Below are 20243 nucleotides of genomic sequence, written 5' to 3'. Positions count from 1 at the left end.
TTGAAGCTGTTTCATTGTGGGGAGTTTGGGCATTAAAATCCCCTGACCTCCCGGGTGGTGGCATGACCACATAAGCCACCTTCTTGGTAAGAATGAATCACATCTGACATTTGGTGTTAAGAAAAAAAATGGGGAGACCATTGACCTAGGGTATTCCATTTCTTTAAATTGCCAGTTTCCCCAGTTTCGACCTTTGTGTTAGACACCGAGAGACCACACCACACATGGAAAAGATGGCATGAAGCTAGATGTCCTCTGCCAGTCTGGCAGCTTGCTATCACTAGGACCATTTCCACATACCTTTCTAGAGCCTCTGAAGACAGCCAGAAGCCATTGCCTTCACTCTGTCAACCTTGAGGGCTGGAAGCCACTGCAGACTCCACAGACAATTCCCAGAAGTCTGCAGGGTTGTCAACATCCCCACACTTACTCAGTGACTCTCAGAAGGTAACTGTGGCATGCCACTCCTAACATTGTAGAGCTATGCCAAGAGAAGAGCTAATGTTTATTAAGCATTTACTCAATGCCAGACTCTCTACTAAGAACCTTATGTGAATCATCTCACCAAATGTGCATCATGACACTGTGACAGAATCTACAATTATCTACCTTTTACAGATGTGGTAACCAAAGTGAAGAATGGTTGAATAATTTTCCCAAGATCACATGCTGATAAGTATTGTAGTCAAGACTCAAAACTGTGCCTCCATCTCCAGAGATTTTGCTCTTCATCACTCTGTTATGCTGCTTTACATGCATAATAGTAGTTTTGTTTCTGTGTCTTTATTAAGATTTCTTTAAAACATACTCAAAGTTAATTTAAAAAAATTGTTGCCTTCCAAGCGTCATTTTGCTTCATCTTGGGATCAAAATATTTACCAGAATACACCGTTGATCTTATAGTAAGCATCAAAGTAAATTACATTTATAGGAATTATTGTTACGAACGTATTTGAAAAATTCATCTTATCAATGCTTTTTTTTTAAAGATTTTATTTTTTTTTTCCTTTTTCTCCCCAAAGCCCCCCAGTACATAGTTGTATATTCTTCGTTGTGGGTCCTTCTAGTTGTGGCACGTGGGACACTGCCTCAGCGTGACTCCATGAGCGGTGCCATGTCGGCGCCCAGGATTCGAACCAACAAAACACTGGACCGCCTGCAGCGGAGCCCATGAACTTAACCACTCAGCCACAGGGCCGGCCCCGAGCTTATCAATTTTTAAAACAACTACTTTAAATCCTCTCTGACATGAAGCAGGGCATGAATAACAATACAATAAAATATGTATGGCTTATATTTACTTACTGAGGCTGTCCTATTTGGGGCACATCATGAGAAGACAGGATTCTTTGGAAAAGACAAAAATGCTGGGAAAAGCAGAAGGCAGCAGGAAAAGAGGAAGACCAAATATGAGATGGATTGACTCCATAAAGGAAGCCACAGACATGAGTCTCCAGGAGCTGAATTGGGCTGCTGAGGACAGGACACTTTGAACATCCCTCATTCATAGGGTCACCAGGAGTTAGAGCCAACTTGACGGTATGTAACAACAACAAATCTGAGGTTGTAAGTTAAAACTCCTAGCATCCAAGACAATGAGAAAAATCAACGTGTGATCCAGTTATTTCCACATGTTCACACAGTTAACAATGAGAACAAAAGACCCTAGGGACAACTGAGTGAACTTTTCAATCATTGGTGTAGCTATATTAATACCATGTAATAGTAAGGTCTTTAAGGAGAGAAAAGTCCAGAGAGTTGCAGCCACTCGTAGTTCTGTGACTTTTTAGAAAAATACAGCAAGTAGAAGGACAGGTGGGAGGAAATGGAGAAATGGCAATTTCAATAGAGAAATGCTTCTGAGGGCAAGTTCTACATGATCATGTGTTCTTGCCTGCCTGGGTTAAAAACTCTTGAGCTTCTCTTCTCAGATGTCCTCATTACAGACACCTAGGTCATGATTCTAAAAGCACTGTAATTTACAAAGTGCAGCCCACACCACACAGACTCAAATGCCACTTTGTTTCCATGACTATTTTATCTCTGATAAACCATCGTATTGATTTTTATAAATACTTCATTAAATATCACTCTATCTGAAAAAAGAAAAATTCGGCATTCAAACAACTAAGCACATCGGCAGCCCAATATAATATGTATATTTTGTAGTAAAGCAAAAACAGTCACTTGATTAGATTCTGTAATTTTATTGCTGACATCATCTTTACTTAAATAGTATAAGTTGCAAAGAACTTAACAATGTTTGGAAATGTAGAAAGAATTACTAGGAATGTAAGGAGGCAGTTTTTCACTGTATTTATCCCAGACTAATAACAGTTAAAGTTGCCCGGTTTCTTCCTGAAAAAAGTTGTTTTCACCTTTTTCTCAGCAAGTTGGAGTTTATGAAAATCACCTCATGGATACACTTTATTTTTCCAGTTTAACACCAGTTTGAAATATTCAATGCTTTTTGACACCAGTTGTTACAACAGGCATTCATTTAGAAAGAACAGTGTTATAGTGGATTAAAGGTCCTTATATTTTAACCCAATATTAAAAATTAAGATAGCTAATATTTTCCTATATACCAGAATTTATATATATTTCCTTGATTTGGCTTCTTCATCCAGTGAAATCTTTATTTTAAAAATCACTGCATGGAAGAAGACAAAAAACAATCATTTGGTTATTTGGATCCAATTCATCCCTCTCCTGTTTGTAGAGAAACAGCCAGATCTTGCCTATGAAAGCTGGCTTTCTCAGATTTTGTGTTTCTGCATTCCTCCTGTCTTATATCGTGCGTCCCTCTTTAAGCCATCATTTCATAACTGTAGGTAGAAAAAGCTCTCATTCATTTTCTCTGCCTTCAGATTTTAACAGAATTATTTTTAGATGGACCACAAGCAATTTCATAGGAAACAAACCATTTTCTGGTGGATTCTGCAAAGGGTAGGCAGTCTGTCCAGTGCACTGTCTGTTTGTCACCCAGCACAAATAGGCAATCCTATTACCTCCAAAGGTATTAGGAAAGTGCTCCCAGCTGAAGGCACTTATCCAATTCCAATTGTTATTTGGAAGTCTAAAATACTAAAGGGTATTGTTCCAAGAGCTACTGTTTTAAACAATGCAATGCCTGTTTAGAGGGAAAAATCAGTACTTGAAAATCTGAGTTGGTTTAAAAAATAATAACTGTGCATCCAAAAAAGAATTCTTAAAGAAACATTTATATGCCAGGCACATGTTTTTAATTTTGATAACATTGGCCAACCTAAATAAATATGTAGACCCTAATAATTGTTCTCTATATTTTGATATTTTTTGTATATTATTCTATTTTAGTGAGTTTGCAAAGAGGCTAATGAATAACAATGTAGGAAAAATATATATCTGTCAGCACAAAGTTGTGGTTTGTAGACATTACAAAATGCTATGTTGAAAAGAATTCTGTTAAAAAGTAATTGAAACTGTTCTGATTTTAAAATAAATGAATGCAGCCACATCCTTACAGGATACTGTCAGATAAAAAGTAATCATGTTCCCTCTACAATTCTGTTTGTTGGCATTTATATAAGAATAATAATGCTTTAAGGTTATTTTCATAGTTGTTCACTTAATGTGAGATTAATATCAAAATCTTCATAATTATCTGAGATCACCCATTTGAAAGTGGTGTGCTAAAACATGCGAATGGTTAAGACACTCTAGCAGTTTAATACTAAACAGATTAACACACATGAAAGTAATATTATAATTTGCGTATTGAATAATATGCCAGACCAATTTTTTTGGTGAATAGAGAATTCTTATGAAATGGTACCATTTCTGGCTACTGCTTCCCATTTCTTGAAATACTCAAGCAATCAGCTAGAAAACTTAATGAGAGATATACATGGGTATGCAAGTCTTACGGACTTGAAATATGATTCTGTGGCTTTGTCATTGCATCATTTTATGAAACCATCTTTTCTGAGTTTTGCTTTAAATGAAATTGAGAATCAAAATATTACAAAAGGAGGGTGATCCAGAAGAATGAAGAAACAATTCAGGTGGGATTTAATCTTCTTAGATAAAATCAAAAAACTTTAAAGCATAAAAGATAGATAATTAGCAAGAAGGGCTATGAATTTATTTTATGATCACGAGCAAACAAATGTAGGTCCATACCTCATGCATTTTTAAAAATATAGAAGCATATTTTCATATGTACCCCAGAGTCTTATAAAAATATTTCTCTGCCTCAACTTTGCTACCTCCTTCAGAAGGTGACATGAGAGGAAAATGAGCAGTCATTTAGAAAGTAACATAAAATTATAAATTAATTACCGAAGTCATGCTCATCTTTCTTGAACGCATGTGAAAACAGACTTCACATCCCAGACCCAATTATTTCATAATCCTTGCTGCATTTGGCTATATGGGTCAGGGTGGGGTGTGAAATCTTGGAAAAGAAATTGAATGTAACAAATACAGGTGCCTCCCCCCAGATATGGAGAATGTGTGTTAAAAGACAGTATCTGTACAGTTTCAGCTGCGCCTGAAAGGGAGGTGGGATGTCGAGGATTTAAATCATGTTGTTTCCACTTACGCAGAGAGAATCCATAAAAAGAGATTTATTATCATATTTTCTTTTTGAAATGTAGTATTTGTTTTTGACTTTGAAAGTGCTCCTCAGCATAGAGCAGAGTAAATATTACAATTTTGTTAAACAGCAGCCAAGATTTAATTGTCTGTGAAATATAAGGCTTAGGACCTGATTTGAGTTAACTACTGTTCTGCTGATACAAACTAGGCTGGCCTGCGGTGTGACCGAACGCACCCGGCGGCTGATTTACACCGAAGAACCATCCCGCAAGAAGTCAAGGAGGGCTGGGGGCAGCCACACGCCTGCAGGAGCGCATCCAAAGGGCTTGCAGCTTTTTTTTTCCTGCAGCAGATTTAAAGTGACTTTGTACAAGAAGTCAAACAAGAATAAGGAGCTATGGAAAATATAACAAATCATGCTAGCAGTTTAACAGCTAGAGAGAAGGGAAATCCAGTAGTAACCGCTAACAAATACTGAAGAAAAATGTAATGGGGATAGAAGAGAAGAAAGGGAAGAGGCGAGGAAGGAAGCTGGGTGAGGACACGACACTGATTGCCACATGTATATTGCACATTTTATTTTTATTGTACGTGGTACCTCAGTGGCTCAGTCAGGGACCTGAAAAGCTCGTCTGCTTTCACACTGCTTTGCGCGCGGCTTTAGGAGAGGCTCCGCAGCCCGTGTCCCCTCGCGTCCCCTCCCCCGCACCACCCTCTCTCCTCCCCACAGTGGCTCTGCGGGTCGCTTCCTCCACCCGCCGCGGGTGCAGAGGAGAAGGCGGGCGGCTGCAGGTTTGCCCCGGTGGCACCGCAGCCACAAGCCAACCCGTAATTGCAAAGCAAACAAGGCTGAAATATTGGATTGGTCTCAATCGTGACAAGATCTACGCTTTTGCCGCCAATTTGTTTGTGCAGCTCTATTTAAAGGCACTTGATTGAGGAAATGTTGAAAATAGCGGTGAGGGTTTCCCTAATGAGACCTCAGGAGGGAAGCGGCGGCCTTCGCCCGGCGCACAGGGTGCGGGGGTGGGGGCGAGGGACGCGCTTAACCCCTTCCTGCCGGCCTCCAGCGGCAAGTCCTCGGAGCCGAGCGGCGGAAGCTGGGGGTCCATCCCACCCGGGAGCGGTGCCCTCCCTCGGCCTGCGCGACAGAGAACCGGCCTCCTGAGTGGCGGGAACCGAGAGGGGGGTGGGGATCAAAACGAGAATTTAACGAGGATGGAGGGGGTGGCCCAGCAGCCAACGCAGGGGCTACAAGGCCAATGGCCTAAATCCGGGGAGGCGGCTCTGGCCGCGCCCCTTGCCCCCCAACACCCTTGGGCCTTGGCTGCAGCCCGGCCTCTCACTCTCCGGAGCCCAGCGTCCTGCGAAGGCTGAGGCCCTTGGATCCCCAGGGCTGCGCGATTCTGCGCGGCGTGGGCACCAAGACCAGGCGGTGCCCTCCGATGCGCCCCGGCCCATCGCGGTGGGGCTGGGTCTTCAGGCGGCTGGAAGGAAAGGCAAGAAAGCTAAGAGACGGGAAGAGAAAATGCATAAACATTTATTGAGCGCAGCCTGTGCGTCAGGCGTCTCGATCTTTCGTGCACCTTCATCTCGTTTAACCTTCCCTGCACACTCTCGAGGTCGGTGTCATTCCCCACTGTTCAGATGGGGAAACTAAGGCTTAGAGAGACCGAGGAGCTTGTCCGAGGTCACGCAGCCAGTCCGTGGGGAGCCCAGAGTCCGCCCTGCCCAGCTCTGACTCGGGAGCTCAGGACGTGGAGAGGGGCGACCCGGGAAGGCCAGGCCGGGGCTGGGTCTCCCACGCTCGGATCCAACGACGGCTGACGGAGACCCATTGCAAGCGCGATCCATCCGGAGGAAGCCTTCCCTGCTTCTCTCTAGGGCGTGGAGATGAAGTTCTGTTGCCTAATGGAAGACGTCCAACTCCTCTACTAGCTCCAGTCGCTTTCAAAATAAAGAAAACCAATCCGATTGCAATTGGGATATGCGGAATTCACCCGAGTTCTCTAAGTCATCCCTTTTACACAAGCTGTTTAAGCATCTACTGGGTACAATGCATTGATTGGGCTCTCAAGGAACCCACAATCACAGGAAGTGAAAGATAGGTGCCCAGAGACCTACCAGAGGGAATATGGGGAGGAGCACTAGAAAAGAGTTCAGAAGAAAAGAGACTTCATTTGGGGGAGCAAAGAGAAGGGAAGCAATACCTGGAAAGGCTTCCTGGAGGAGGTGGAATTTAAGCTGGGCCTGGAAGAAACAAAGAAGTGTGGATTCTTTAATGTGGGAGAGAGATGGGTTGTTTGCCAGCTATGCTGACAAGTCAAAGTGTGCCAGACCCATACCTGGAGACAAAGTGGGGGTCACACTTTCACCACCTGCTGCCATCTCCCGGCTGCACCTCCAACTTGGAGAATTGTGAGTTGATCAAGCCTTGAGCGGAAATTCCAATCTGTCTCAGGATTGACAACCGAGGGCTTGGAGATGACACTAGCAGCTAGACTTTGACCTTCCAGAGCTCCGGACTTGGGCCAGAAAGGACTGTCAAGGGCAGGGGCAGGAAAATGGCACTGGGGGCACCCTCACCAGAGCTCCTCACCATAAGCCACACATTCCTGCACATTTCCCGGAGGGCTCTGGTCAGAGATGTACCTTGGCCAATCTGAAGCTTGTCTTTCTGGAGTCACAGGCAGATGTAGATTGGGAAAATGAAGACCCTTGGGGTGGAGGGGCCAGGGGAGGACTGGTTTCGGTTGTACTTGCCCAAGTATGATCTTCGCCTTCTGTCAGCAAAATAAAAAAGCATCAGTCACACCGATTTAGTGGAGCCTTCAAATGTATTCTGAATGGAATTCTGCTTTTTTTTGTATGCAACCAATTCTTCATTTGAAGTTGGATGCTTTGCAAGCAGAATGCAATTCCATTTTTTGTTCCTCGAGGTTTTGGCCTGTGTTAACTTAAGTGGGCACTCACACAAGTATTAAAAAGAAAACCATTCTCTTCTGGAAAATGGAACAAAGTAGCATTCACGAGGCAGATATATAATCTGTAACAACAAATGAGCCTCCTAGTGCTGCGCATTTCCAGCAAGCATCCTGCCTTCTCTGTTTATATTATAACTTTTCTCCCTGCAATTATTTTTATTTTAATTTTCTGTCACTTTAACAGAAACCAGAGCCTTTTCTTTTAATGTTTTGTACACAACATGTTCATTTTGATAAGATGTTCTTTCCTATCCTCTTTTAGCTTGCCTTCCTTGTTTAGAGTTCTGTATCAGGAGGTTCTAATATTTCTCTCTCTTTTTTTTTTTTAAGAACTTGTCCCTGTCTTGCTTTATTTGTTTGTGTGAAATTTAGTTTGAAAGGAGATCAGAGAGAGCAGGAGGGGTTTGTAATAAGAGAATGACCGAATGACCCAAAGGCTGATTATCTATCATTAACTGGAGACTCGGTGTACCCAAATTACCAGGGAGACCTCAGTCTGCCGGATCCTTACCCGGCCAGAAAGGCAAGCATGGAATGCGCACACTGAAACAGGCTCGTGGTGTTGCAAATGAAGACACTCTGCTCACACATTTTCTTAAGGAGATTTCCTTCAAAACTCAACTCCAGTTCAGTGGACAAATTTGTGAGATTCTGACATGTACACAGGTAAAAATCTCTGCCGAAAGACTAACTTGAACAATTCCGTAACTAACTTTTCTGTGTTGTTTCGTTAGAAGCAAAATTGCAGTTAATTGTCTAAGCTCCAGAGAATATTGAGAAACCAAGCCAAGCTGCTTTTGATCTGCTCGTGCTGCTAAACCCAAGCCTTGTAAAAATCGAGATTTGCCATTAATATTGACAATAAAAGTGTTTCTTTTTGTTAACCTGAAACCTAACCATCCTGGCTCACGTCCCTTGTCTAGAAGGAAAGGCCCTAGAAGAAAATAGAAAAGGCTTGGGAGAAACTGCCAGCACTAAAGAAATCCATTTCTGTGAATTTGCAAAGGAGGCTTCAGAACTGGACATCCCAGGAATGCGACAACACTGCAGCCAGAAGTGGGAAAGCACAGGCCGTCAAGTCACAAACAAACCCTTCAGTCACAGAAACGGCTTGTCCAAAGCCCCACATTTTAAGTTGCCATTTGCCCTCTTTGCTTTCTTATTTTATTCTGAACCCCAGACCGAATTGCAGGCTAGTTGAAGTCTGTTACTTACTGTTCCCATAGAGCAGAGCGCATATGCAAAATTACAACTACTTCCTCACCCAAATGTTGAATGCTTTCCTCCTGGCTTAGAAGAAAATATTGCTAATGTGTATGTAATTTGCTTGAAACAAGAATTTGGATGAGTAGTTAACATAAATCCTGTGGGATGTATTTTCTTATGCCACTTTTGCTCTCAACGCTATATTTTACCACAAAATAGCAAAGATCAGATTTACAGTACCTCTTAGGACCAGTATAATAACATTAATAACACCTCCCATGTACACACACTGGCTCTTGTGAAGCCCTTTCACATGTAATATCTTTTGTTCCCTTTAGTATGAATAAGTATTTTAGCTTCATAGACAGACTTGGATGCCTGGCAAAACATCTAGCTCTCCCTTATCATGAAATCTGTCCAGAGCAGCAGCACATTTGCCAGTGACTATGGAGCTCTAGTCACGATTAGTTGGAGAAAATGAAATACCCACTGCCTATAATCCTGGATGTTAAGATTATTCTTACATGCTGTACACCTTAAACTTACACAATGTTCTATGTCTGTTATATCTCAATTTTTTAAAATATTTTCCTCAAAAGATGTAAGGATGAACCAGTATCTTATTCTTTTTCACCAGTTTCAGATTCAATGACACAAAAAATCTTGTAAATCCAAGCATTGCTGGAAGGTAAATTAGAAGGGAGGGAAGGAGAGAAGGGAGATAGGAGGGAGAGAGGGAAAGAAAGAAAGAGACAGAGTGGTTGGGAGAGAGAAAGAGAGAGAGAGAGAAGGGTTAAATGGGGAGGGGGTGAATTTACAGGCACCAAACAAGTTCCATTTTCTCCACTGACTTAACTGTTTCCTAAGCAAAACTGAGCTGAAGGAGTCATAAGCAATCATCCCCTCCATGGTCATCATCGCAGATGGACCAGCCCCTCCCCACCCCCATCTCCACAGATCTGCTTTAGTTGGGGAAAAGGAAGGAAGAGGGCTCGTTCACCAAATACCCCGCCCCCATCCCAAAATCCAAAAAGAAAATGCTCAGAAGAAACAAAACCTCATAAGAGCCAAGGGCAGCTTTTCCTGCTCTTCATTTTTGAAACAGACATGAAAGTCCAATCAAACTTGATTCTGTTTTGTAGGTGTACACAACACATTTCTGAAGCCACTGTCACTTGCTATGTTTGTAGACAACTATTTCCCAAAAGAAAAACAAGAAAGGGAAGGACTAAAAAACTCCAGTTAAAAGGAGACACTCAACAATATGCCCCACTCAACAATATGCCTTGTTTTAGATGTCCTAAAGTCTCTGGAACTAAGTGGCTAACATGTAAAAGGACTCAATCCTACCCTAGCACCAACAGGAATGCAAAGCCATCAGAGTGTCGCAAGAAGTACCATCCTTGGAGCAGGTGGGGCTGGGGTTACATCTTCAAGAACACATTGTTTCTTCTGCCACCTTCTGGGTTGGATGTTCTTTCTGGGGTTCTTAGCATGCTGTGGGGTTCACTTTATATAACAGCATTATAGATCTATCAGAGAATGCTCAGTCACTTCTACTATGTTCGTTGGGGAAAATAAGGTAAAACGAGATTTGAAAAATGATGAGGGGAATTGAGCCATAATTCCCGTAAACATAAAATGTGTGTTTATGGCCCTCCGGCCTGGTTCTTTTCAGGTCCAGTTTATTTTGAGTTCTCATGAGCAAAACACAAGATACAAACTGCCCTTGCTTTTGAAATAATAAATACCTCAAAAATATCTGTATTTTCCCTAAAAACAGACTGAAGTTTTTTTAAAAAATATATTTAGTTTAAACCAGATTGATTTTAAAAGTAATATCTCACAAGATCAAAATGTTTGCAAGCAAGTGCTCAGCCTCTCCTGTGCCCTTTGAATCTTTTCCAGGGGAAGGGGCGGGGTGAAGGGAAAAAGACAAGAGACGTGGGCTCAAAATGTATGTTTGAACCCAGTTCTGTCTGTTTAGCTGGAGGCAGATGTAATGCACAGCACAGTGGGCATACCATCAGCTACAGTGAAGACTATGGACACACAATCACAAACATTCCCCCAAACTGGGGCTGCTTTCCTCTGAAGCAGCCCCTGGGTAAGATGGCTTGCAGCTCAGCCCAGGGCCTTGGAAAAGGAGAGGTGGTTAGTACGCCCTTGCAGGATTCCTCCTGCGGGCGGCCTCCAGCCCGTAACATCTCAGCTGCTCATGTTTTCGAGTACTCAGAACATGTGCCCTTTGGGGAACAGCACATCAGAGGCCACGATAGTACAACCCAAGGTTGAGGTCCCTGGGCTGACATCTAAGCTGGGAACTTCACCATCCTCCCTTTCTTTTCCCCCTCCATCACCACCACTACCACCACCAGAAGGCACAGGCCACCTAAATTGAGGGCAAACTTGAGATGGCTTCTTTGCCTCACAGCTTTCCAAAGCAGCAGGCTAATGCAGCATCCCACTAGACCTGGAACAAAATGTGCGCCAAGAAGGACACTAAGACAAAAAAAGTGGATGCATTTGGTTGTGCATTAAGAGTGGAGCTCAGCTAGTCTGGCCTGTGTCAGCAACTACAGCTGAAGACACAGGGGTTCATCCATTTGTCCCCTGCCTCCAAGCCGCCTTCCTATGGCTGTAGCCCCTGGGTTTGGCTTTCTGAGAGACAAGAAGCCCTAGATCCTTGGACCACATTAGTTAACCGATAATGATACTGTCAGTGAGGATTGAAGTTCAGATTAGCAACTTTTACGACTTTTTTCTGTTCCATGTTGTCTATCTCTTTTATCACTTGCCGTGCTATCAGGGACCATGAAGAGATTCGCCCATTTTTTGTTTCAATTAAAAAAGCATGAGAAAGGCTGAAAGTGGCAAGTTCTGAAGGCTTTGCCACTGAGGCCACTTGCCTCTGGTGGACACAGCATCCCAATCCCCAATCCAGTCCTCTACCTGGTCTCTTATTCCTCCTTTCAATTCCCAAAACTCCCTCTGGGTCTGAAAGCAGCCTACCAACTCATGTCCCTGAATTTGTATCTGTTTCTAGCAGGAGTGCGATCATCTTATTTTGTCTACCTGCTCCCAAGGCCTAGATGTGTTTTTATAAACAGACTTTTTTTTTTCAATGTATCAAACGTCAGAGGATTGAACTACCAGTATTTACACATTCTGGGTTGCGTCTCTGGTGAAAATGTAAACAGAACCCCAAGCACACTACCTATATTCTTTCCTTGAAGAACAAGGTCTTAAAGACTCTCCTTGTGCTCATAACTGCAGACCCACCCAAGTTGGAAGTTCGAAGCTCTAGGTCACTATTTTGTTCCGAGCCCAAATGCAAGCCCCTGGCACTTACCAACAAGTCTGTTTTCAGCTACTCCCCACCTCTTGTGCTCTGCCTTAAGATGCTCTGCTGGGGGGTCGGGGGAAACTGACCCCTCACTGAGGAAATAAAATGGGCCCTGCATGGGCTCCCAGCCTGGATTTCTACATCCTTCTCTGACTCCTTTCTCCTCTCCTACCATCCACCCACTGCAGATCTAAAATCTATTTCTCAATGCTGCTGCCCAGGGCCCCCAGGGTGGTGGCTGGCGGGGCCCCAGCCCCGAATGCCTGGCAGCACGGGAGTTGGGAGTTCCCCAACTCCGACCTCCATTCGCTCTGATCTTGCCTTCCATCCCCGAACCATGTACCGGGCGGCAAGCGCCCACCGGCAAGGAAAGGACTGCCTTCACCGAGTTCTTGGGGTTTCCTTTGCGGCCTGGGGCCTGACTCTGCCTCCAAAGGAAGATATCTGAGGTGTTGGTCTCCCCTGGGCAACCCTGGCCCGAGCCGGCTTCTACACACCCCGCCTTCGGGTCTCTCTAATTTACGGCCCGCAGGCTCCTGTTGACACCCTTTTCCACACGGAGCTCTATCAGGCGGAATCCGCATCTACACATCAGCCTCCCTTCGCGGCTCCCATCAAGCCCCGGGGATCATTTCAGCTCCTGCCACTGTCCGCCCCCACCTCTCGGCCCCTTCCGAGTCTTCTCAAGATGCTCACGCCACGCGGGCGCCGAGGCCCCTCTGCCCTGCGGCCCGGTAACTTACAAGTGGAGATCCATTTTCCGTTATAATGCGTTCAAGATCACCAAGGCCAGCAGTCTAAACATCCACGAGCCGTCCTCCCGGCTTGCCTCTTAAACTGGTGTTTAATGGTTCCCCTCCGATAACTAAACCTGCTTTCCACAGATGCCCGCTTTTATGAGAGAGGCAGGAATGCAGAGACATATTTATATGTTTGTTCATAAAAACTGGAAAATAAGCTCTGAACACGCTGTAAAAAATATTCAGTTACTTACCAGACAGGCTAGTTAAACCAAGGGAACACCGATACCGGCCACACCACAAATTCGGGGAATCGAGGTGCCTGCGCCTTGAAATCGCCCAAGGTCTTTCGTTGGGGCTGGTGTCCCTGAAGAATAGGGAAATAAGAGCATTTACAATCGGCTTGACCGTTCGTCCGAGGGTCTCAACCACCGTCTCCAAAAGCAGCCACAATAACAAGAGCCACCCCAGGCAGCCCTGGCCGGGGGAACGTGGTAGATAAGAAAAGAGACAGCAAGACCGGGGTTTCCAGCCTGCGCCCAGGTCAAAGAAGCAGCCTTCGCCTGCCGCGCCCCGTGCCCGACCGGGCGGAGAGACAGCTCCGGCTTCCAGTCGCCCCTTTGTGGGGCCCCCGCCGCCCGCCTCCTCTGATCTCGGCCCCTGCTCAAAACTGCATGAGGCTGCCTGCTTATTTCCTTACCTCGATGACCTACAAAACAGTTAGAAAAGCAATAGCTGAGTTGTTGGGGTTTTTTAACCAGAAAAGAAAGTAGAGCGATACTGTACCTGGTTTCAGATTCTTCAATATTTAAGACTTGAGGGGAAAAAATATTTTAATTGTGAAGCATCTGCTAAACACTTGCATTAACCTCTGGCTGATAAAAAGTTTTTTTAACCCTGCCCCCCCTCGTTTTAATTATCTTATGGTTATGAAGGGGCAGCCAATCCTGGAAGAGGACCTAGGCAATTAGCAAGGAGAACATCAAAAAGTTTTATTGCAGAGCGCGCGAGGCGCCGCCCCCGCCGCCCCGGGATTGGCGTGAGGAGCCTCTGACGACATATATTAACCCGAGCGGCCCTAAAGATGTAGCTGTACATGGAGATCTTGCTGGGAAAATCCGCTTGCTCCCCTCACGGCGTCCAGTCCCGGAGAACCGCCGCCGCCGCCACCCAGGAGCTCCCTCAGCCACTGCGCAGACCCCTCCGAGAGCCGGAGCCGCCGCCTTCGCGCTCCAAGGCGCCTCCAGGGCCCCAGATCCTTCCCCCGAAAGAAGGAGAGGATCTGAGAAAATGGATGCACTGAGACCTCTCTGAAAACCCTCCGAGGGAGCCCGAGAGGAGCGAGGACACGTTACTCGCAGCTAAAATCACATTCAAGGACCAAAACAACAACAACCAAAAAATTCATTAAAACAATAAGCGCCCAAGAACCCAGATCGGGCTGGTGGGGGGAGGGGAAGGGGCGGGAAGGGGAGGGTCGCATGGAGGTAGCTTCACAGTGAGCAGTCGACCCCGCAGCCTCCCTGCAGAGCCGGGCCGGTTCCTCCAACCGCGGCTCGGACTCGTCCCGGGACTCCGAGTTAGCTTCGGTGCCAGGAGCGCGGCCCGGGCGTGGAGCCCGGCGACTCCTCAAAGCAGCCTCGCGGAAGCCGGGCACCTTTGCATGAGCACGAGAGGATTCTGCCTCCCCACAGCAGCCCAGGAAGCAGGAGCCGGCGCGCGGGCCGTGGAGCAAGGCGGGAGCCGCCGGCGGCGGCGGCGGCGGCCAGGGGCGCACGGTGCCGGGACCAGCTCGCCGCGCCCCATGGGGAGCCGGCAACCGCAGCGCTGCTAAGGCAGGCCCAGCGGGCCAGGCGGGGGGCCGGGGCCCGGGCTGCAGCACCCCCCTCTGTGGCTGCGGGGCCAGCCCGGGCGCCCGGGGGCTGGGGGGGGGGGGGGGGGGGAGGCCGCCGAGCGCCGAAGCAAGGGCCCGGGCCGAGGGCGCGGCGGGGCTACGCGCACGCTGGGGCGCGTGGAGAGGCGCAGAGGGCGAGATGAGTCTGGTAGGGGGCTTCCCCCACCACCCGGTGGTGCACCATGAAGGCTATCCGTTCGCCGCCGCCGCCGCCGCCGCTGCCGCCGCCGCCGCCAGCCGCTGCAGCCACGAGGAGAACCCCTACTTCCATGGCTGGCTCATCGGCCACCCCGAGATGTCGCCCCCCGACTACAGCATGGCCCTGTCCTATAGCCCCGAGTACGCCAGCGGCGCCGCCGGCCTGGACCACTCCCATTACGGGGGGGTGCCGCCGGGCGCCGGGCCCCCGGGCCTGGGGGGGCCGCGCCCGGTGAAGCGTCGGGGCACAGCCAACCGCAAGGAGCGGCGCAGGACTCAGAGCATCAACAGCGCCTTCGCTGAACTGCGCGAGTGCATCCCCAACGTGCCCGCAGACACCAAACTCTCCAAGATCAAGACTCTGCGCCTGGCCACCAGCTACATCGCCTACCTCATGGACCTGCTGGCCAAGGACGACCAGAACGGCGAGGCGGAGGCCTTCAAGGCGGAGATCAAGAAAACAGATGTGAAAGAAGAGAAGAGGAAGAAGGAGCTGGTCAGTACCAGGGGGCAGTGGGCTGTGGGGGTGCGGGGTTCGGGGCACCGCTGTTCCCGGTCTCCTTCCAATTGGGCTGAGCAGTAGCATCCTGCCTTCTTTGGCTGCGTCCTGAGCCGAGGTTGTTTGTACCAGGTTGTGGTAAGGATGGTTTCCCGCAGAAGCAGAGGAGATGGGGAAGGGTGTCAGCCTGAGGAGGAGGTAAAGAGGGATGCTCCGCGCTGGTGATCTTCCCTCCGGGATATTGCTGCTCCCCCAGGCATTTAGGGCGGGCCTCGCGGACTAAGGGGCCGGATTGATCTTCCCATCGCACTGGCCCGGACCCGTCATTCCGTGTCCGTTAGAGCCTTCATTTGGCCTCCAGTCCTATCTTGCTTTCAGATATTTCTAAAATAAGTCGCCCAGAAGCGCTCGATTCCAGTTATTTCGCTATTGATCCCATTTCCCTCTCTTGAGAACAGGCTGCCACTGATCTAAGAGAGTTTTAAGGTTGTTCTCATTACTATGCGTGGAAGACGTAAAGGTCAACATGCAATAAGTACTTTTAACTTCAAAATGCAGCTCCAGTTTCTGTCTGGCAATGAGGTTAAAAGGTAACTTCCTGGATGAGTATACTTCAGGGGTACTTCTTATTTTATTGGAATGAGCCTGTACATTTTGACACAAAAAAAGTAAATATTACTGTGGTCATTGTTATTGTCGTTAATAGTACGACGAAATTATAACTGAAAATTAAAGTATTCTCAAGTTCCTCCCAAGTGCCCATAGGGTGGTGGTGTTGAGAGCAGGGCTATTGCCATGAAGGGCCTGCAAAGGAATTCCATTTGTCGAATTTTTCTTCTCTGGGGCCTGTGGCGCTTTAGTTGCTGCATAACCGAGCGACCTCCCCTATAGCCAGGGATTTCAAAGACCTTGGAGGAGAGGCACTACAGAGCCCCAGGCGGAGAGCCGCGGGCGCGGGCGGAGAGGCCCAAGCCAGGGCGGAGGGACCTTCTCCCCATCTTCTCCAGAGCGCAGATCTGGGATTGCGATTGAAAACAGGGAAACCAGATTTAGCGCCGACCCCAGCTCGCGCCCCTACATCTGGAGTTAGAGAAAAGGCCCCCAGCTCCTCCATAAACGACTTGAAAACGGGCGGTTGTTTATAAACTTGTGGATCCGGTAGTTGAGCGTTTCAGGCGCGAGGAGGCCTGGGCGGTAGCCAGGGCAGCGCAAACCTTCGTAGCTTTTCTGCAGGGACTGGGACTTGAAACCATCCCACTTCCCATCCCTTTCTCCCTCTCTCACTGTCTCTTCTGGCCCAGGAAGCGCTAGGGGGGCGTGGAACCGGGTCTCCTCTCTGAATTTCTCTTTCCACTTTTCTCCCCCTCACCTCCCCTCTGCCCAGAACGAAATCTTGAAAAGCACAGTGAGCAGCAACGACAAGAAAACCAAAGGCCGGACGGGCTGGCCGCAGCACGTTTGGGCCCTGGAGCTCAAGCAGTGAGGACGAGGAGGAGGAGGAGGAGAGCGCGTGAGCCGGGGCCCAGGAGCCGGATGCAGACCCAGGACTCCGGGCATGCTCTCCGCGCTCCGCTCTGAGGACTTCTTGCATTTGGAATCATCTGGTTTATTTATGTGCAATTTGCCTCCCCTCTCTTTGCCCCCCTTTGAGGCATCCGCTCCCCACCTCCCCTTCCAAAAAAAGTGGATATTTGAAGAAAAGCATTCCATATTTTAATATGAAGAGGACACTCCCGCGTGGTAAGGGATCCCGTCGTCTCGTAGATTCTCTGTGTGTGAATGTTTCCTCCTGGCTGTGTAGACACCAGCGTTGCCCCCTCCCCACCCACCCAACCCCTTCAAGATAAAGACATCGGACAATAGTGTATATGTGAAGTGTATCTTTAATACTTGGCCTTTGGATATAAATATTCCTGGGGATTATAAAGTTTTATTTCAAAGCAGAAAACGGGGCCACTAACATTTCCGTTGGGGTCGGTATATAGTGCTGTCCTTTCATCTGTGGTCGTTCCCTATTCGAAGATGTTTCCAACAGCTATTTGTTTTGTGCACTTCCGTCCTCTAAAACTAAGTGGAATTTAATTAATATTGAAGGTGTAAACGTTGTAAGTATTCAATAAACCACTGTGTGTTTTTTTTACAAAAACCCCAATCTTTTTATGATTGATACCTCAAAAGAGTTTTGAAAACAAAACTGTTATACTTGTTTTCATAATATTTAAAGTATTCAGAAGTAAACTAAATTATCATGATTGCCTCTAACTTTGTTTAAAAGAGTCAGTGTTCCGACCAGTCATCAACCTGAGCTCCGGCCCTCCCTTAAAGAGAAGTGTCCCTTAAAAGAGGTGTCCTTGGAGAATTGTTCCTTGGTCCTGCCAAAGGGCCTGGGCTCTATCCTAGTCCTGTCTCCTTCCCTCTCCCCCTACCCCCCAGGAGAACGCTGAGTGGTTTCTAGAAGGACAGTCTGGGCCAGGGAAAGGCCTCTGCCGTTCGCCCATAAGGTGGAAAGGTGTCCTTGTTTTCCTGAAATCAACCAGATGCCATTCGGTGGGGGCTTCGGTTTTTGTTTGGGGAGCGCGTTGTCGGTGGAGGAGGTGTGAGGAGCCCCCCCCAAGCGTCACTGCAGCCGCAGGAACTAGTCTAGAGTTTTCAATGCAAAGTATCCAGCTTTTATCCAAGAAAAAAAAGAAGAGGAAAGAGGGAAAAGAGGAGGTTTTTGCTTGTAGTCTCGATGGAGTTGGGGGGAGGAAGAGAATTCTCATCTGAGCAGGAGAGGGGAGAGGGAGGGCCTTCGAAAAAAGTCCAAGATTAGGTAACAAGGAATTTTACGTCAAGTAAGAAATCGCGAACAAGACCATGGATTTAAAGGGGGTGGGGGCAGATTTACAAGGAGCTACAGGGAACTCAATATTAACTGTGCTATGTCTGAAGTCTTCCCGGCCGCAGGCCAGCGGAGCAAGCGTCTCCCTCCCCCGGCTACCAGCCGCCCGGGACTTCACCTCGTCGGAGGTTCGGTCTCCCTGAGTCCCAGCACATCCCGGAAGGAAGTCCCTGAGGCCTCCTTTGCCTGTGGGCTTGGCTAGAGCCGGAATCTCCGCTCTAGGAACCAGAGAAACTGAAGTGCCATAAAGGACCCTGCAGGCCAGAGAGGGGGGAAAGGAGGGGAGGGATTCGGGAGTGGGGAGGAGGGGAGAGAAGAAAGGTGAAACGTATTAAAAAGCGGTTTGTTTCATGAAACGCCACGTATATAAATCTGGTGTTGGGGAGGCTTGCCAGAGGGTTTCCATCCTGGAACCCTTTCTCGGGTGATGTTCGCACCTCGGCTTCGGTTCCAGATCCTCCCTGGATGTCCCAGAGGTTCCCATGCCTCGCCGGTGCCCACTCTGAGCCCGCCGCCTGCAGCGGGCGAATTCGCAAGTGCCCGGGGAGAGACGAGCGAGCGGTTCTGCGGGCTTCTCCTGCGGGCAGCTGACAACGCGAGGGCGAGGGGTTAGAACAACTCGGCCAAAGCGATCTGAACTTTCTCCCCTCGGGTCAGCCAGCGCTGGGCCGACGTGGTGGGCGCAGGGCTGTGTTTACAGACACTTGCCTTTGTTTATAGCACTGGGGGGCGGAGGGAGGCGCGCCCTGATTTTCTATGACTCTCGGGATCCCTGTCTGTTTGACCCAGTGGCTCCCTCCCTCTCCTGCCTCCAGCCGCCTTTTGCGTCTTTGCTTTAATCCCTTCAAGAGAAAGACGCCAGCTCCTAGGGGTGGAAGAAAGGAGTTTACCGAGGTAAAGGACTGAATGATGGTGGAGGGGTGAGGTTTTTAAAACAGGAGCCGGAGAGGCGTTATCTTCATCGTGCCTGTGTGCCCATGCTTGCCTTGGGTAGTTGCTCCTCTTCGCCACCTGGGCCTTAAAGCATTTCTGCTCGCTTAACGCTTTTTCTGGTTTTCAAACACCAGCAGAGGGGAAGCAGAAGACCCTGGCGGCACCTCGCTACGGGGCAGCTCGCTGCTACACATGGTTTTATGCTCGCGCTCCAGAAACCCGTCCTCTTTGTCTGGCCTGAGCCGGGAGCCGCCGGCCTCCTCTCCCTGCCGCGCCGCCTGCTCGGCCCGCAGCACCAGGCTCCGACAGCCTAACCACCTCGACTTCCCAACCCGCTGGAAACCCCAGCTGGGCAGATAGCCAGCAGACCGGACACGCCAGGGGGCTAAACACCCTAACGGACGCACACCCCAACTGGCCAGACACTTCAACCGGCAAGACACACCAGATTTCCTGTCACTCCAGCCGCCCCTACATCCCAACCTTCCCAATGCTCCCGGGCACCCAACATCTCTGCCCCGCGTGGTCAAGTCCCAGGGAAGTGAGTGGTGGGCTGGCAGGGGTTTCTTCCGCGCTTCCATGCTTTTCTCTTCTACGCATTTCTTTCTTTTTAACTCCCTTTCGCCTTCGCTTTAAAAAAAAAGTTTCCAAGCTCTTGCCTTGCGGGACCGCCTAAAAGGCTTCTGCTTTAATTGCTCGGATAATGTGGTTGCTGCCATTTTGTTAAAAGCAATCACTCCTGCAGCGAAATCACAAGCTCTCTAGACAGGCCGGAGCCGACAAAAATGCAGGATTTGACGTTAAAAGCTAAATGGGAAGCTGGGGCGGCGGAAGGTAAATTGATGGTAGATCTGGCTGTCAGGGCCAGGCCCCAGACCGCCGCGCAGGCCGAGCGCATGATAACCCTGGAGCACCGGCGGGGCGAGGGCTCGGCGTGTGTGTGTGTGTGTGTGTGTGTGTGTGTGTGTGTGTGTGTGTGTG

General features: G+C 48.3%; 1 protein-coding gene and 1 long non-coding RNA gene across 4 annotated transcripts; one reads left to right on the top strand and one right to left on the bottom strand.

Moving 5' to 3' along the window:
• Positions 1-6105: 6105 nt before the first annotated feature.
• On the bottom strand, positions 6106-13775 carry LOC124236692 (uncharacterized). Of its 3 annotated transcripts, none has more exons than XR_006887846.1 (5): positions 13644-13775; positions 13112-13224; positions 6927-7364; positions 6792-6831; positions 6106-6528 (listed from the first exon to the last, which is right to left on the bottom strand). It is a non-coding gene; the product is annotated as an uncharacterized LOC124236692 (long non-coding RNA). The 3 variants fall into 3 exon arrangements; XR_006887847.1 differs by lacking the exon at positions 13644-13775 and having other exon boundaries at positions 6927-7122; positions 7234-7364; positions 13112-13587; XR_006887845.1 differs by lacking the exon at positions 13644-13775 and having other exon boundaries at positions 13112-13590.
• Positions 13776-14874: 1099 nt separating this feature from the next.
• On the top strand, positions 14875-17676 carry HAND2 (heart and neural crest derivatives expressed 2). Its single transcript, XM_046655641.1, has 2 exons — positions 14875-15445; positions 16833-17676. The coding sequence occupies exons 1-2, from the start codon at positions 14891-14893 to the stop codon at positions 16929-16931; spliced, it is 654 nt and encodes a 217-aa protein (XP_046511597.1). The 5' UTR covers positions 14875-14890; the 3' UTR covers positions 16932-17676.
• The last annotated feature ends 2567 nt before the right edge of the window (positions 17677-20243 follow it).

Source organism: Equus quagga, chromosome 3 (genome assembly GCF_021613505.1).
Source record: "Equus quagga isolate Etosha38 chromosome 3, UCLA_HA_Equagga_1.0, whole genome shotgun sequence".
Lineage (NCBI taxonomy): Eukaryota > Metazoa > Chordata > Mammalia > Perissodactyla > Equidae > Equus > Equus quagga.
This window is presented reverse-complemented; position numbering and strand designations above follow the sequence as displayed.

Coding starts and splice junctions, on each gene's coding strand:
- HAND2 (XM_046655641.1), top strand. CDS start 14,891: ATGAGTCTGGTAGGGGGCTTCCCCCACCACCCGGTGGTGCACCATGAA. Junction 15,446..16,832: donor AGAAGAGGAAGAAGGAGCTG/GTCAGTACCAGG, acceptor CCCTCTGCCCAG/AACGAAATCTTGAAAAGCAC.